Source organism: Anomaloglossus baeobatrachus, chromosome 12 (assembly GCF_048569485.1).
Source record: "Anomaloglossus baeobatrachus isolate aAnoBae1 chromosome 12, aAnoBae1.hap1, whole genome shotgun sequence".
In the NCBI taxonomy this organism is placed as follows: domain Eukaryota; kingdom Metazoa; phylum Chordata; class Amphibia; order Anura; family Aromobatidae; genus Anomaloglossus; species Anomaloglossus baeobatrachus.
The window spans coordinates 13,564,532-13,583,014 of NC_134364.1; the positions used below are offsets into that span (position 1 = coordinate 13,564,532).

General features: G+C 44.5%; 1 protein-coding gene across 1 annotated transcript in view; it reads right to left on the reverse strand.

The window, feature by feature from the left end:
- The window catches only part of LOC142258146 (alpha-1-antitrypsin-like), a 33,041-nt gene extending 15,739 nt beyond the window's left edge, over positions 1 to 17,302 (reverse strand). The window contains exons 1-4 of the mRNA XM_075330624.1: positions 17,201 to 17,302; positions 11,837 to 11,991; positions 6,224 to 6,488; positions 3,525 to 3,573 (exon numbers count right to left, since the gene is read on the reverse strand). Coding sequence (XP_075186739.1) covers positions 3,525 to 3,573; positions 6,224 to 6,488; positions 11,837 to 11,991; positions 17,201 to 17,217 — 486 coding nt within the window. The 5' untranslated portion in view covers positions 17,218 to 17,302. The remainder of the gene's footprint in view (positions 1 to 3,524; positions 3,574 to 6,223; positions 6,489 to 11,836; positions 11,992 to 17,200) is intronic.
- Between the last annotated feature and the right edge of the window lie 1,181 nt (positions 17,303 to 18,483).

Here is an 18,483-nt window from a genome sequence, read left to right on the forward strand (position 1 = left end):
GTGTGCGTGTGCGTGTGAGTCTGAGTGTGCGTCTGAGTGTGAGTCTGAGTGTGCGTCTGAGTGTGAGTCTGAGTGTGAGTCTGAGTGTGAGTGTGAGTGCGTGTGAGTGTGCGTGTGAGTGTGAGTGTGCGTGTGAGTGTGAGTGTGAGTGTGAGTGTGAGTGTGAGTGTGAGTCTGAGTGTGAGTCTGAGTGTGCGTGTGCGTGTGAGTGTGAGTGTGCATGTGAGTCTGAGTGTGAGTCTGAGTGTGCGTCTGAGTGTGAGTCTGAGTGTGAGTCTGAGTGTGAGTCTGAGTGTGAGTCTGAGTGTGAGTGTGAGTGCGTGTGAGTCTGAGTGTGAGTGTGAGTCTGAGTGTGAGTCTGAGTGTGAGTCTGAGTGTGCGTGTGCGTGTGAGTGTGAGTGTGAGTGTGCGAGTGCGTGTGAGTGTGCGTGTGAGTCTGACTGTGAGTGTGAGTGTGAGTCTGATTGTGAGTGTGAGTCTGAGTGTGCGTGTGAGTCTGAGTGTGCGTGTGAGTCTGAGTGTGCATGTGAGTGTGCATGTGAGTGTGCATGTGAGTGTGCGTGTGAGTCTGAGTGTGCATGTGAGTGTGCATGTGAGTGTGCGTGTGAGTGTGAGTCTGATTGTGCGTGTGAGTCTGCGTGTGAGTCTGCGTGTGAGTGTGAGTGTGAGTCTGATTGTGCGTGTGAGTCTGCGTGTGAGTGTGCGTGTGAGTGTGCGTGTGAGTGTGCGTGTGAGTGTGAGTCTGAGTGTGCGTGTGCGTGTGAGTGTGCGTGTGAGTCTGAGTGTGAGTCTGAGTGTGAGTGTGAGTGTGAGTGTGAGTGCGTGTGAGTGTGAGTGTGAGTGTGCGTGTGAGTGTGAGTGTGCATGTGAGTGTGCGTGTGAGTGTGAGTGTGCGTGTGAGTGTGTGAGTCTGTGTGTGAGTGTGAGTGTGAGTCTGAGTCTGAGTGTGAGTCTGAGTGTGCGTGTGAGTCTGAGTGTGCGTGTGAGTGTGCGTGTGAGTCTGAGTGTGCGTGTGAGTCTGAGTGTGCGTGTGAGTGTGCGTGTGAGTCTGAGTCTGAGTGTGAGTCTGAGTGTGAGTCTGAGTGTGCGTGTGCGTGTGAGTGTGAGTGTGCGAGTGCGTGTGAGTGTGCGTGTGAGTCTGACTGTGAGTGTGAGTGTGAGTCTGATTGTGAGTGTGAGTCTGAGTGTGCGTGTGAGTCTGAGTGTGCGTGTGAGTCTGAGTGTGCATGTGAGTGTGCATGTGAGTGTGCGTGTGAGTGTGAGTCTGATTGTGCGTGTGAGTCTGCGTGTGAGTCTGCGTGTGAGTGTGAGTGTGAGTCTGATTGTGCGTGTGAGTCTGAGTCTGAGTCTGAGTGTGAGTGTGAGTCTGAGTGTGAGTCTGAGTGTGAGTGTGCGTGTGAGTCTGAGTGTGAGTCTGAGTGTGCGTGTGAGTCTGAGTGTGCGTGTGAGTCTGAGTGTGCATGTGAGTGTGAGTCTGAGTGTGAGTGTGAGTGTGCGTGTGAGTGTGCGTCTGAGTCTGAGTGTGAGTGTGAGTCTGAGTGTGAGTCTGAGTGTGAGTGTGCGTGTGAGTCTGAGTGTGAGTCTGAGTGTGCGTGTGAGTCTGAGTGTGCGTGTGAGTCTGAGTGTGCGTGTGAGTGTGAGTCTGAGTGTGAGTCTGAGTGTGAGTCTGAGTGTGAGTCTGAGTGTGAGTCTGAGTGTGAGTGTGCATGTGAGTGTGCGTGTGAGTGTGCGTGTGAGTGTGCGTGTGAGTCTGAGTCTGAGTCTGAGTGTGCATGTGAGTCTGAGTGTGAGTCTGAGTGTGAGTGTGCATGTGAGTCTGAGTGTGAGTGGTAACCAATCCGTGCTGGGGGGGCGGACCCGAGGCGAGGCGAGCGGCCAATCCGTGCGGGGGAGGAGCCGAGGCGAGCGGCCAATCCGTGCGGGGGGCGGGGCCATGGCGAGCCCAGCGTCCAATCAGCTTTGTGTCACCGTAAGGACACAATTTTGGAGCATGACAGACAGACAGACAGATAGACAGACAGACAGACAGACAGAATAAGGCAATTATATATATAGATAATAAACATATCTGCGTTTGCGGCCTTGGCTGGATGAGGATGGTATAGGGTTGTACTCCCTTCGGTACTGATCACGTGCTGAACGCCAACGCCTTTTGACCAAGTCAACTGTGTAATTTAAATAAATATGTCACTTGCAACATTCACCATAAATCTGCACACATTAATTAAAATAATGTTTGCTAAATGTAATATACAATTTAACAAAATAATGTTGGCCAAATACTTTTGAGGAAAAAACATTTTTTTATATATTCTTCATTCAAAAGCATTTTTAGACATTCACACATAACAAAATAATATTTCTGATAAATTATCTTTGAAGTAATTGTCATATATATTTAAATTTTCCTTTTTTTTTTAGAGCAATATCATTTGGCAAAAAAATATTAGAAATATTATTTTATTCATGTAGGTCATGATATTGAAATGTTATTTAACTAAATTAAAAAAAAATATTAAAAATAAAAAAACATGAATTGAAATTGTGATACTGAAATTAGACTAATAAAACAGGGAATTTAAAAACACATGACAGTTTAATCAGTTAATTAATTAACTTCATGAAGAATTCAAAGTCAGATTACAAAAATAAGTATACTTTGATTTTTGTTAGTTATGAAATGTTTGGTTAACTTTTTAAAAATTTAACATGAACTTAATATATAGAGTAGTACATATACCAATTCTTCACAAAGATTTTTTAACTAAAAGACAACATAACTATAACAAAACATTCACAGTTTGTAATTATTTGAAAAATCCTAATATATATATTAAATAAATAAATATAAAAACATACAACAACTTACCATATTTAGCACGCTTTGCAGGCGAACATCTAGCCCATGCATTATTGGGGTACACTTCCTCAGCTACTTGATTCCAATGGCGGTCAACTGTCAGTCGGTCATGGTAACCATCAACACGTGTATCCCATAATGGTGGGTGAGTCTCGACAGCTGTTATCAGTTTCTCCGTGTCCACCCGTGGTGCCATTATTATATTTCGAAGCCGAAATTGTGCTCAAAATATATCTTTCAATACACAGAACTACAACTGCTTGCTTGCTCACTCCTTCTGCAAATGCATAGTTAGTTTTGTGCAAAAAAAATATGTTAGCTACGCCACCTGAAAGTATTTGAGATTGTAACAACCTTTCTAATGAAAACACGGACACGGACCACACGGATAGCATACGGAGGCCATCCGTATCACGTACGTGTAAACACGGACCCATAGGATTTAATGGATCCGTGAGGACGTTATGCCGGTGGAAAACGGACATGTCAGCGCTTTTTCGGCACGCTCAAACGTACGCACGGAACGGACACACGCTCCGTGCGCAAACACTGACGTGAGGCTTTTTATATTAAAAATACTGTGTCAACATCAGCACGTGTCTCCGGTACGTGTAAAAAATGCCAAAAACGTACCGGAGGCACGGATGTGTGGCGCAGGCCTAAGGTGGTAAGTACCGGCGACAGAGAATTTGGGGAGAAATATGTCCACATCTCTGTGTACAATGAAGAGGAACAGAATTACAGATGATATATGACCCGCGGACCTCGTAAGATAATGTGAAGATGCTTCATAGGGCGGAAACCTCCGAACATGGACCGTTCTGTAATAATACAATCCCTGCCCCCCGTCTGTTACGTGTCCCTACAGCTGCCAAACCGGACCCCCTATACACAGATCTATACACAATGGGGTCTAATATAGAGAGGGGGGATGAGGAACATACTTGATTAGGCATACAGATAATGAAGGATACAGTATATGTTCTATATGTCCGGTATAGTCCTCTCCTTCCAGCCCGTGTCCTCTTTGAAGAAGTGGACATACCAAGAGAAGTTTATATTCCTAATATCATGGTGCGTATAAGAATGACTACCTGACTACAGCAGTGCCCTCATATTACTCCGAAATGGAAAAGTAGACATAGGGTTAGGTGATTATGAGAAGCAAATATATGAGTGACAGAAGCAAAAGAGGAGAGGGAAGAGGCTGTGTATTTATAGTGGGTGACCGGGTGACTAAAGACCATCCTCCATAGCCTCAATAATGGCCGCCTGCGGATACAACTTCCTCTCAGTTATGGTAAAAAACTATTAAGGAGTGAGAATTGTTTCTTTCTAAAGAAAGTTAGAAAAGTATTGATATAACTAAACAGACACAGACAGACTGTGATTAAAAGGGAATCGTCAGTAAGATCTATCCTCCTGACTCCGGAGTCCTGAGCCGTCAATATGGGCACGTCGGTCATAGAAAGTTAATTAAAATGTACCTTGAAATCTGCGATCCGACATTATTACAGAGCAATCCACATCTTTTTTTACATATATAAATGAGATGTTAAGATCTATGGGCCAAATATAAATCTCCCAGGGGATTGGACATTGAATATTGGGTGAAGACATGAGGATTGGGCGAAGGCTCCTCAAGTTAACTGTCACAAGCCGGTATCTGACTATGTATCATATTTGCAGCAGGTTATAACTGCCAGAGGGGTAACCTACTAAAGATGCTGGTCATAACAGCCAGAGGGGTAAAGTACTAAAGATGCTGGTCATAACAGCCAGAGGGGTAAAGTACTAAAGATACTGGTCATAACAGCCATAGGGGTAATGTACTGAAGATGCAGGTCACAACACATAACAGCCAGAGGGGTAACATACTAAAGATGCTGGTCATAACAGCCAGAGGGGTAAAGAACTAAAAATGCTGGTCATAACAGGTAGAGGGGTAAAGTACTAAAGATGCTGGCCAAAACAGCCACATAGGCAAAGAAGTAAAAATACTGGTCATAACATTCAGAGGGGTAAATAGCTAAAGATGCTGGTCATAACAGCCATAGGAGTAAAGAACTAAAGATGCTGGTCATAGCAGCCAGAGGGGTAAAGTACTAAAGGTGCTGGTCATAACCGCCATAGGGGTAAAGTACTAAAGATGCAGATCATAACAGCCAGAGGGGAAACATACTAAAGATGCTGGTCATAACAGCTATAGGGGTAAAGAACTAAAGATGCTGGCCATAACAACCCGAGGGGTAAAGTACTAAAGATGCTGGTCATAACAGCCAAAGGGGTAAGAAGTAAAGATGCTGGTCATAGCAGCCAGAGGAGTAAAGTACTAAAGATGCTGGTCATAACAGCCAGAGGAGCAAAGTGCTAAAGATGCTAGTAATAACAGCATGTGGGGTAAATAAGTAAAGATGCAGGTCATAACAGCTAGAGGGTAATGTACTAAAGATGCTGGTCATAACAGCCATAGGGGTAATGAATTAAAAATGCTGGACATAACAGCCAGAGGGGTAAAGTACTAAAGATGCTAGTCATAACAAGCAGAAAAGTAAAGTACTGAAGATGCTGGTCATAACAGCCAAAAGGGTAAAGTACTAAAGATGCAGATCATAACAGCCAGAGGGGTAACATACTAAAGATGCTGGTCATAACAGCTATAGGGGTAAAGAACTAAAGATGCTGGCCACAACAACCCAAGGATTAAAGAACTAAAGATGCTGGTCATAACAGCTAGAGGGGTAAAGAAGTAAAAGTGCTAGTCATAACATCCAGAGGGGTAAAGTACTAAAGATGCTGGTCATAACAGCATGTGGGGTAAATAAGTAAAGGTGCAGGTCATAACAGCCAGAGGGGTAATGTACTAAAGATGCTGGTCATAACAGCCATAGGGGTAATGAATTAAAAATGCTGGTCATAACAGCCAAAAGGGTAAAGTACTAAAGATGCTGGTCATAACAGCCAGAGGAGCAAAGTACTAAAGATGCTGGTCATAACAGCCAGAGGAGCAAAGTACTAAAGATGCTGGTCATAACAGCCAGAGGAGCAAAGCACTAAAGATGCTGGTCATAACAGCCAGAGGGGTAACATACTAAAGATGCTGGTCATAACAGCCAGAGGGGTAAAGAATTAAAGGTGCTGGTTATAAAGGCTGGAATGCTTCTGAAACTGCAGGAATCAATTGAAGTAGCTTTTTTTCAGGATTTGGAGAAACCACTTGTTACATGACTGGTGTTCAGTTATTTACATTGTTCTTTTCTCATTAGTTTATTAAAAACAACAGAACATTTGTACTTTTTTTAGTAATACAAATTAGCAGTTGATGGGGGCGGATTATAATTGCGGTTGTAGATATTCCTTTACCTCTTGTGCATTGATTTTTCCCAGCTATGAATTGCTTCTTCATTAACCTTCTGTTGTATTTCGAATGCCTCCCCTGTCTCTGGCAGGATGAATAAGGCATCGGTATCTCCATTACAGGGTATGGAGACCACGGTGGCCTCATCGGTGAAGGCCACTTTGTACCTTCGTTTTCTGCTGATAAATGGCATCTTCACAATTTTTTTCTCATCGATGTGAAATTCTCCCTCTTTTGCCCATTTGGTGTCAAATGGATTTTCCCATTTAGCTGTAAAGAATTGAAGAGACAGATAGTGTTATCATGGTGTAGTGTCACCCGACTGTGGTGTGTAATATGGCATCATCTAGTGCAGCTACTGTGCCCCTCACACAAGTGGTGCACTCCGGGCAGTCACTGGAGGTGAGAATGGTCGTGATACAGGGTTTCCCCTCTTAGATTTCGTAACGCTGTGTCTCTGCTCTCCTCCTCCTCCTGCATGGGAGTGCTCTGGCTCACCACCATGGTCAGGTCCTTATACGCTGCCCAGCGTCCCTGTCTATCCTCCACGTGGGCTTCTCCTCCTCCCGCCTCCCGGAGTATGTGCGCGTGTCACAGGACTTCCGGGAGCGCTTCTAAGGGGTGCGCTCTCTTGACGCTGCCCATCTCTTAAAACGCCAGCGCGTCACTCCTAGAAAATGTCTGCATTTAAGGCAAGCTCCCATTTTGGGAGTTGCCTGTTCAACCCCATCAGTTTAGTCAGTTGAATTCTGTCTAGTCAGTTGTCAGGTCACCCTGTCCGTACCTAGGCTACCAGACCGTCTTGCCTGTTGGCACCTGGTTCCAGTCTTGTCCTATCCGTACCTAGGCTAGCAGCGCCTCTTGCATGTTGGCACCTGGTTTCAGTCATGTCCTGCCCGTGCCTGGCTACCAGCTCGTCTTGCCTGTTGGCACCTGGTTCCAGTCCTGTCCTGCCCGTGCCTGACTACCAGACCGTCTTGCCTGTTGGCACCTGGTTCCAGGCTTGTCCTGCCCGTGCCTGGCTACCAGCTCGTCTTGCCTGTTGGCACCTGGTTCCAGTCCTGTCCTGCCCGTGCCTGACTACCAGACCGTCTTGCCTGTTGGCACCTGGTTCCAGGCTTGTCCTGCCCGTGCCTGGCTACCAGCTCGTCTTGCCTGTTGGCACCTGGTTCCAGTCCTGTCCTGCCCGTGCCTGGCTACCAGACCGTCTTGCCGGTTGGCACCTGGTTCCAGGCTTGTCCTGCCCGTGTCTGGCTACCAGACCGTCTTGCCTGTTGGCACCTGGTTCCAGTCCTGTCCTGCTCATACCTGCTGCCTGTCCGTCCTGCCTTGTTGGTACTAGTGACTTTGCCTGTCCGTCCCGCCCTGTTGGTGCAAGAGACTCTGCCTGTCCATCCTGCCTGTGTTGTCTGCCTTGAGCCACCTGGTGGTCCCTGTCTACAATTCAGACTCCGTCCTGTGTGCTCCTGTGTCCGCCCCTGTTCTGGGGGTTAGCTGCCACAGTCCTGTTAGAGGCCTGGAATCTCCCTGTGGTCCACTGGGTACACTTCTAGCTCGCTGTAGCACCACCCCCCATCGGCGAGCGTTACAGACTTCTTTGGGTCAGTTATAAATTCTATGGGTGATGTAAAACGTTGGATCTGGCTTACAATCAATGCGATTCGGGACAGAAAGACCAGCGTTTAGGAAATCTTCACTGAACGACTGGGAAACGCCGCTTCTAACAGCTCACGGGAGCAGTGAACACTCAGCACCCCGAGAGCAGAGGCTTCATACAAAATAAAGCAGTCTGCCACTTCTGACTGCAGTGCCTATGCAGAGCGCAGAGGTCGAGATAACTATGTCAGGCTCCTGCGCTCTACATATTCAGAGATTGAGATGACAAAGTGCTCCATACATACAGTGGAGAAAATAAGTATTTGCTAATGTTGAAAATTCTCCCACCTACAAAGAGTGAAACGGTCTGAAACTTTTATCGCAGGTAACTGTGACACAGAACCCCCCAAGAAATCCAGAAAAAATCCCATTATATGATTTTTAAATAATTAATTTGCATTTTATTGCATGAAAAAAAGTGTTTGTTCACCGACCAACAGAAAGAATTCTGCGCTCACTGACCTGTCATTTTTTTCTCCTACTCTGCACTCAATACCTGTTTGATCTTGTTACTTGTATACAAGACTCCTGTCCACACAATCACACTCCAACATCTCCACCATGGCCAAAGAGCTGTCTAAGGACACCAGGCACAACATTGTAGACTTGCACAAGGCTGGGAAGGGCTATAGGACAAGAGGCAAGCAGCTTGGTGAGAAGGCATCAACTGTTGGCGCAGTTATTAGAAAATGCAAGAAACACAAGATGACAGTCACTCTTACTCGGTCTGGGGCTCCATGCAAGATCTCGCGTCTTAGGGTAAAGTGATTCTGAGAAAGGTCAAGAATCAGCCCAGATCTAGACGGGAGGACCTGGTCACTGACCTGAAGAGAGCTGGGACCACAGTCTCAAAGATTACGGTAAGGCTATGTGCACATGTTGCATTTTTTTTCTTGCGTTTTGGTCTCGTTTTAAACTGCACTGTGTCAATGACAGATTGCATGCTTTTGCATTGTCAGCAAAGTATGAGAAATCAGAATTTCCATGCACACGTTGCAGTTTATTTGGCAGTGTTTTATTTGTCAAATATTTGTCAACATTTTTGACAAAAAAAGCAGCATGTTCATTCTTTTTTTATCACATTTTTTCACCCAAAACTCAGTGAGGGGATGAAAAATGAATGGCAAAACGCATGGTAGCAAATGGGTTGCGTTTTGTATGCGATGTACCTGCCTTCTTGTCATAAAAAACGCTGGTCACCCACTTTGTTCCAGGATAAAAAAAAACATTGCAGGAGTGAAAATCTGTCTCTCCGCTTCATACTCACCTGGAATGGCTGTCACACTGCTCCTGCGGCCTCTCATTCTTCTTCCTGACCCACTCATTAGCCTCATTACATATTCACTGCACTCGCTTATTAGGCTCATGGATATTCACTCCTCCCCATCTGTGATTGGTTGCCATCAGACATGCTCCCATGCTGAGTCACAGCTGTCTGACTGCAACCAATCACAGCCGCCAGTGGGGAGGGTCTATATCGTACAAGAAAATAAATAAATAATTTTAAAAAAATGGCGTGCGGTTCCCACCCAATTTTGATACCCAGCCAAGATAAAGCCTCACAGCTGGGGGCTGGTATTCTCTGGCTGGGGAGACCCACATTATTGGGAGCCCCCCAGCCTAAAAATATCAGCCAGCAGCCGCCCGTACTTGCCGAAGCCATTAGATGCAACAGTCCCGGGACTTTATCTGGCTCTTTCCAATTACCCTGGTGCGGTGGCAAATCCGGGTAATACGGGGTTAATAGCAGCCCATAGCTGCCACTAAGTCCTATATTAATCATGGCAGGCGTCTCTGAGACACCCCTCATGATTAATCTGTAAGTGAAAGTAAATAACCACAAACAGCTAAAAATCCTTTTTTTTAAATAAAATACAAAGCCCCTCTGTCACCACTTTAATTTCCCCAAACACCCTCCAGGTCTGAAGTAATCCACATGAGGTCCCACAGTGATTCAGCTCTGCTACATCTGACGCTCACAGCGAGTGCCATAGAACATGACTGCTCGCTGTAAGTGTAGGCAGAGCGGCGCGATCAGAATGAACTCGGGTGAACCCCTGATGTCACAGCTGTGGGCCCTACAGTATGGTGTGTGTCGCGGCAGTGATGTCATGGGTTCAGCGCTGTGAGGTTCAGGTCGCGACTGAAGTGAGCCACGCAATCCGCGGTGATGTCACTCAGGTGACTCCTCCACCTGCGGCTCACTTCAGTCAGTTTAAAAAAACGCATTAACAAAAACATGGCAATGCGTTTTTGCAGTGTTTTTTGTCAGACCCAGAGTTACAGTTGTCCGTCTGTCAGAGGGTGCAGTTTTGTTGTCAAACCAGAACGCAGCGTGCGGACATAGCCTTAGTGACAAACTATGCTGTCATGGATTACAATCCTGCAGGACACATGTGGTTCTGGTTTTTATTGTATCAGATACTTATCTCATGCAATAATATGCTAATTATTTATAAATCATATAATGAGATTTTCTGGATTTCTTTTATTCTGTCACAGTTGAAGTTCCTTACAATATAAATTACAGACTTCTCCATTCTATGTAGGTGGCAAAACTTGCAAAATCGTCAGCAAATCAAATACTTATTTTCTCTACTATGGATATATATAGTCGCTGTCCATGTAGAGAGGAAGAGCATGTCAAGGTCACCTTGACTTCTGCGCTCTGCATAGGCAGCAGCAGAGATAGTGTATGACTGGCTGTGCAGCTAAGACAATATTCACACATTCATGTCACACATTTTTTTTTATGAGATAGCACACAGACCCCTGGTGTTTCATTAATCCATGCAACCCTCCATTTTAAAAATGAACTAGTGCTTCTGATCCATGAGACTCAGATTGTGCCCTATTCTCATCTGTTTTGCAGATGAGACTCGATCTTCTGACGTTGAGAGCCACATCCAGCTCTGAGAGAGGGTCACGATCCACATCGAGAGTCCGGTATAGTAGTATCATCCAGCCCCCCTCACAGTAGTGACCCCCGGAGCCCCCATTACCGGTATAATAACAGCCAAAACGTTCCACAGAAACCACCACACCGAGGCAGAATACTAGATCCAGGGTCTCCTACCACATCCCTATCCAGATCTGCTCTCCTGTACAGGGCTACTCATTATTCACCATCTGAAGACCTCTTCATAGCCGTTAGGTAGACCTGGTGCTAATGTCCCAAGCTGGCAGACAGCTGAGAGCAGCACATCAAGGGCCGGGGAGGCACAGGTTGGGGATCTATGGTCTACAGGGATCCATATAAAATGGATGAAAAAATTCAAGGGTGCCAACACTTTTAGCCATGACTGTATCAGTCTATGCAGGCCGGCTGCAGGGCAGGAGGACCTACATGAGAAATGTTGGCAGGGATGTATTACTAAAGAGGAGCAGATGATTGGAATTCATGTGCAAAAAAATCAGTTATATTAATGGTGTAAACGGATGCAGATGAGAAGCATTTATTATTATGTGGGAGTTCTGTTATGTATCAGTTTATAGAACAGAAAAAAGAACTTTATCTTCTGCTAAAACTTCCACAAATGCCCCCATTATCATCATTGGGATCCCTCTGCTCCCGATTATATAACTGATACATATAGATACTTCTGCACATGAATCCCGCTTGTTCCTGGAGTGACATCCATTCTCAGTGCCTTTTGAACTCCATGGAACATAAGAGACAGAAAGTGCGTGAATGTGAACACAGCCTTACAATAACTACAGCAGTGTTTTATTACAATGCAATGGATGAACCTAGGCAATAAAGGGTTAAGAGCATGGACTGTGAGAATGGACGGAGGGAACGGTAATGGTCCATGGCTTCGGGGGCACAAAATACTTGCCCTGTCTTTGGCACTGGCATCTATACCTCTGACAACAGGTCAGTCCTTTAGACAATACTCATATTGTATGGAGATTTACACCACCATGAAGGGCGGACTGTGTGTTATAATGTAAGGTGTTACCTCGTTCATAAATGTAGTTGTTGAGGTCAATGATCAGGTCCTGGTCTACACGGTGCAGCAGCTCGGAGATCTCCCCGCCGGTGGTAGAATCATCTGCAGCAAAAACTAAGGGGAAAAGTAGAGCTGCTCCCAAAAATAGAAAGACCCTCATGTTTCTGAAAGAGAGATTTATTATTAATCGAGTTGTGATGAATATAATGGTGTCATCCATAGATGTACAGTATGTAAATCTTCTGGTATTAACTCAATTTAATCACATCGTATTGCGGTGCTGTCACACTAGTATTGAGGATAAGAATTGAGTAACCAAAAATACTTAATTCAGCCATTTCATAGACTCAGGTATATAGTTTAGTGGATGTAAACTAACACACATATTTATGAATGCCTTTGTTTCTGACTAACATGTATATACAGTACCTACAAGTAGTCTTCAACCCCCTGCAGATTTAGCAGGTTTGATAAGATGCAAATAAGTTAGAGCCTGCAAACTTCAAACAAGAGCAGGATTTATTAACAGATGCATAAATCTTACAAACCAACAAGTTATGTTGCTCAGTTAAATTTTAATAAATTTTCAACATAAAAGTGTGGGTCAATTATTATTCAACCCCTAGGTTTAATATTTTGTGGAATAACCCTTGTTTGCAATTACAGCTAATAATCGTCTTTTATAAGACCTGATCAGGCCGGCACAGGCCTCTGGAGTTATCTTGGCCCACTCCTCCATGCAGATCTTCTCCAAGTTATCTAGGTTCTTTGGGTGTCTCATGTGGACTTTAATCTTGAGCTCCTTCCACAAGTTTTCAATTGGGTTAAGGTCAGGAGACTGACTAGGCCACTGCAACACCTTGATTTTTTCCCTCTTGAACCAGGCCTTGGTTTTCTTGGCTGTGTGCTTTGGGTCGTTGTCTTGTTGGAAGATGAAATGACGACCCATCTTAAGATCCTTGATGAAGGAGCGGAGGTTCTTGGCCAAAATCTCCAGGTAGGCCGTGCTATCCATCTTCCCATGGATGCGGACCAGATGGCCAGGCCCCTTGGCTGAGAAACAGCCCCGCAGCATGATGCTGCCACCACCATGCTTGACTGTAGGGATGGTATTCTTGGGGTCATATGCAGTGCCATCCAGTCTCCAAACGTCACGTGTGTGGTTGGCACCAAAGATCTTGATCTTGGTCTCATCAGACCAGAGAACCTTGAACCAGTCTGTCTCAGAGTCCTCCAAGTGATCATGAGCAAACTGTAGACGAGCCTTGACATGACGCTTTGAAAGTAAAGGTACCTTAAGTGCTCATCTGAAACGGAGACCATTGCGGTGGAGTACGTTACTTATGGTATTGACTGAAACCAATGTCCCCACTGCCATGAGATCTTACCGGAGCTCCTTCCTTGTTGTCCTTGGGTTAGCCTTGACTCTTCGGACAAGCCTGGCCTCGGCACGGGTGGAAACTTTCAAAGGCTGTCCAGGCCGTGGGAGGCTAACAGTAGTTCCATAAGCCTTCCACTTCCGGATGATGCTCCCAACAGTGGAGACAGGTAGGCCCAACTTCTTGGAAAGGGTTTTGTACCCCTTGCCAGCCTTGTGACCCTCCACGATCTTGTCTCTGATGGCCTTGGAATTCTCCTTTGTCTTTCCCATGTTGACCAAGTTTGAGTGCTGTTCACAAGTTTGGGGAGGGTCTTAATTAGTCAGAAAAGGCTGGAAAAATAGATAATTAATCCAAACATGTGAAGCTCATTGTTCTTTGTGCCTGAAATACTTCTTAATATTTTAGGGGAACCAAACAGAATTCTGGTGGATTCAGGGGTTGAATAATAAATGACCCTCTAAATGAACTTTTCACAATTTAAAAAAAAAAAAAAAGAAAAGAAATAACATTCTTTTTTGCTGCATTTCTCACTTCCAGGCTGATCTACAGTCCAAATGTCACAATGCCAAGTTACTTCCGAATGTGTAAACCTGCTACATCTGCAGGGGGTTGAATACTACTTGTAGGCACTGTATGTACAGTCATATGAAAAAGTTTGGGCACCCCTATTAATGTTACCCTTTTTTCTTTATAACAATTTGGGTTTTTGCTATTTCAGTGTCATATATCTAATAACTGATGGACTGAGTAATATTTCTGGATTGAAATGAGGATTATTGTACTAATAGAAAATGTGCAATCCGCAATTAAATAAAATTTGACCGGTGCAAAAGTATGGGCACTCTTATCAATTTCTTGATTTGAACACTCCTAACTACTTTTTACTGACTTACTAAAGCACTAAATTGGTTTTGTAACCTCATTGAGCTTTGAACTTCATAGGCAGGTGTATCCAATCATGAGAAAAGGTATTTAAGGTGGCCACTTGCAAGTAGTTCTCCTATTTGAATCTCCTATGAAGAGTGGCATCATGGGCTCCTCAAAACAACTCTCAAATGATCTGAAAACAAAGATTATTCAACATAGTTGTTCAGGGGAAGGATGCAAAAAGTTGTCTCAGAGATTTAAACTGTCAGATTCCACTGTGAGGAGCATAGTAAGGAAATGGAAGAACACAGGTACAGTTCTTGTTAAGCCCAGAAGTGGCAGGCCAAGAAAAATATCAGAAAGGCAGAGAAGAAGAATGGTGAGAACAGTCTAGGACAATCCACAGACCACCTCCAAAGACCTGCAGCATCATCTTGCTGCAGATGGTGTCAATGTGCATCGGTCAACAATACAGCGCACGTTGCACAAGGAGAAGCTGTATGGGAGAGTGATGCGAAAGAAGCCGTTTCTGCAAGCACGCCACAAACAGAGTCGCCTGAGGTATGAAAAAGCATATTTGGACAAGCCAGTTACATTTTGGAAGAAGGTCCTGTGGACTGATGAAATAAAGATTGAGTTGTTTGGTCATACAAAAAGGCGTTATGCATGGAGGCAAAAAAACACGGCATTCCAAGAAAAGCACTTGCTACCCACAGTAATATTTGGTGGAGGTTCCATCATGCTTTGGGACTGTGTGGCCAATGCCGGCATCGAGAATCTTGTTAAAGTTGAGGGTCACATGGATTCAATTCAGTATCAGCAGATTCTTGACAATAATGTGCAAGAATCAGTGACGAAGTTGAAGTTACGCAGGGGATGGATATTTTAGCAAGACAATGATCCAAAACACCGCTCCAAATCTACTCAGGCATTCATGCAGAGGAACAATTACAATGTTCTGGAATAGCCATCCCAGTCCCCAGACCTGAATATCATTGAAAATATGTGCTATGATTTGAAGCGGCTGTCCATGCTCGGCGACCATCAAACTTAACTGAACTGGAATTGTTTTGTAAACAGGAATTGTCAAATCTACCTTCATCCAGGATCCAGGAACTCATTAAAAGCTACAGGAAGAGACTAGAGACTGTTATTTTTGCTAAAGGAGGATCGACAAAAGATTAATGTCACTTTTATGTTGAGGTGCCCATACTTTTGCACTGGTCAAATTTTGTTTAAATGCGGATTGCACATTTTCTGTTAGTACAATAAACCTCATTTCAATCCAGAAATATTACTCAGTCCATCAGTTATTAGATATATGAAACTGAAATAGCTGTTGCAAAAACCCAAATTGTTATAAAGAAAAAAGGTTAACATTAATAGGGGTGCCCAAACGTTTTCATATGACTGTATATTGCATATTTAGTGATTTTCCTTAACACAGTATATACCAGCATATGTAACTTGAAGATGGCTGCCACATCCTGTCTACACCCAAGATGATGAACAAAGGAGAATTCCTAAAGTTTGGACTGACCAATCCAACAGAGATTATGCAAATTCCTATACGTCTTGAAGCCCCGTCCTGAGATACTTGATTGGACTATACTCTTGTATACACCCTTACTATAAAAGCTTTGCCCAAGGAAAATAAAGTCAGTCAGCGTCTGTCATGGAGAGGTTCATAACTGATACAGTGTCCATTATTTACGTCTTGAAGTGCACTCATGACATTATAATTTGGAACAGCAGTCAGATCCCGAGAGACCGCTTGAGTCTCATCATCATCATCTCAACACTAGGTACGGGGAAGTACCAAGAGAACAGCGAAAGGGAAGGAAAGATGGTGACCCCTGATCGATCTTATCGCTGGCTCCCCACACCACACCAGATAGGTTCCGCACCTATGCGCCAAGCAGGATACCTGACCCTGGCTGACCCTGATCTAGGCCCTAGGTAGGGAGCGGATGGGATTAGCGCTTAGTTAACTCCACTAAGCTCTAAAGAAGACACGGGGAGCACACACAGGGGGAAGTGAACAAGCAACTTATCTCCAGATGACCGAGGGAGAGAACTGCAACAACAAAGCTTCTCCAGTTGAATACAAGCCGACTGCTTGCACTGAAGACTTGTTAAGGGTATTAGACCTATCACCAGCACAGAGTGAGGGGAAATGAAAGAATATAAAGACACCAAGGGAAGTGCTGAAGATTAACAGCTGAAAAGGTGAAGAACTCTGTAGGGTCCTAAAGGGAAAGGGATGAAAACCAGTGAGAAATAATGGAAGGTCAGGGAGCAGTTTGTGCAGCTAAACACTGTGACCTTCTATAGCCAGACACCACAGGACTGTCTGTCACCTATGACAGGTGCATTTTCATATTTAGACATGGTTTGCTTTGGCTCTGAACTCCTTGGTCCATCAGCCATGTTGCCCAGTGTTCAATTGTCCCATTGGGAAGTTCCATGAAAATGTCTGTATTTTGGGGGTGAACATTTCCCTTTTATTGGACTTTCTGAGATCATGTTATCAGCTGTTAGGGACCTCAGCAGACCCAGCCCCGCTCTTCAGTTCTTTTTAGTATTCCTCTAGGTGCAGACCCCAATGAGTCCTGGCATCTGTCTGCCTCTCTGGTGCTGGCTTATTCATTATTTGATTTCTGTCATTGTTTTCATCCTCTTGCATCTTTTTCCACCATCGTTATCGGGCTTTTGACACTTAGTAGGTCTCAGATATCCTGAATTTCTTTGCTCAAGCTGCAAAATAGACCTTGGAGGACGCACGTCAAGACATCTGCAGCTGCTCCTCAGCAGAAAGCCAGTGAGAAGAATGATGGTGGGAGAAGACAGGGCAGGATGACTGGATGACGGCTCCTGACACTTCACAAGTTCTTTTACTTTCATGATTCCAATGAGCTTTTCCAAATATAAAATATCACCTGTGAGTTACCTTACACCAGCAGCACAAAAACATTCCTCCCTATGATTCTAAGTGTAAGACCCTCCAGGCAGTTTTGTTAAAGGTTTAGATAAAGTTGGATGATAAATAATATTATCTAGGACAGATGATTAACCCAATGACACGCAGAACTTTCCAGAACACGGCCCATCAGGAGATACTTACTGCAGATCGGTAACCATGTGCTCCCCTATAGAAGTCCCCCGATGCTTAGGCCGTGTCCATTATCTCTCCATATACTCTACAGCACTCCGGCTTGTGTTTTTACCCTTGGGTAATCTTGTGACTCCAAGTGCCTTGATATGAATAATTTGTATACATAAGCAAATACGCTCTCCGCGTGCTCCCTGACTTGCTATTTTAAAATGGATAAATAATGGTTAAAGGAATTTTTACTAATCCGGATTACAGCCATGAAGTTTTTTTCATGGAATTCTAAATATTTTGTGTGGCCGCCCTTATATTCCAGCACAGCCTTTCCTCTCTTGGACCTGGAGGTCACTGGAGCTTAACAGGAGCTACTGGATCCTCTTCATCCGCCATTGATGACATCCCGGAGCTCATGAGACCTCGTGCTCCTCCACCTTCCATCTGAGGAGGCCCCACAGATGCTCCATAGGGTTTAGGTCTGGAGACGCTCGGCCGGTCCAGCAGCTTCATACTCAGTGTCTGTAGCGAGGCAGATGGTGGTCTTGGAGGCGTTTGGGGTCATTATCATGTTGGACTATGAAGGAGGGTGTCATGAACAGCTGGGTGGGGTCTCACAAAGTCCACCCGCCGTTCACTAATTTGTCAAAATCAGACTTCTCTCTAGCGTCCCTCTTGTCGGCAGGCCACTTTTGGTACTGCAGGACAATATTTAAATGAGGCTGCTGAGCTACTAATGCCCAATATTGAAGGTCTGTCAGCATGGGTAATGTATATATCACCGATTCCCGCTAATGGAATATATATATATATATATATATATATACATACCTCGGTACCCCTTGCTGATAGCACCCCAATAATTCTACACCCAATAATTCCGCTGCCACCATCGAACCTTTTGTGCAGGTAGTCCGGACACCCATTACAGATAGCATAAGGCCCTTCTGGTTTGGATTCGTATATAGAGCATGAGAAAACAAACTATTAAATGTTATATATTTAATCTGAAAATAGGCAGTGTTTATAAAATATACAAGATGTTACAAAGGAGAACAATACAAATACAGTGTAGACAGTTACATAAAAATAAAAGGGATAAACATGAAACTTACTAAACTCGTGCCATAGATGTGATGTCTGAATTTAGGGGGGAAGGTCCCCAGAATAAGATCCAAGCAGGCAGCACCACAGCCTAGCTGCACCTTTCTCGACTGACAACCTCTAAGAATGAGCTTCGGACTTTTATGCCCTCAGGTCACCCTCCCACCTGTGACCTCATTTTACAATACCCTGTGGGC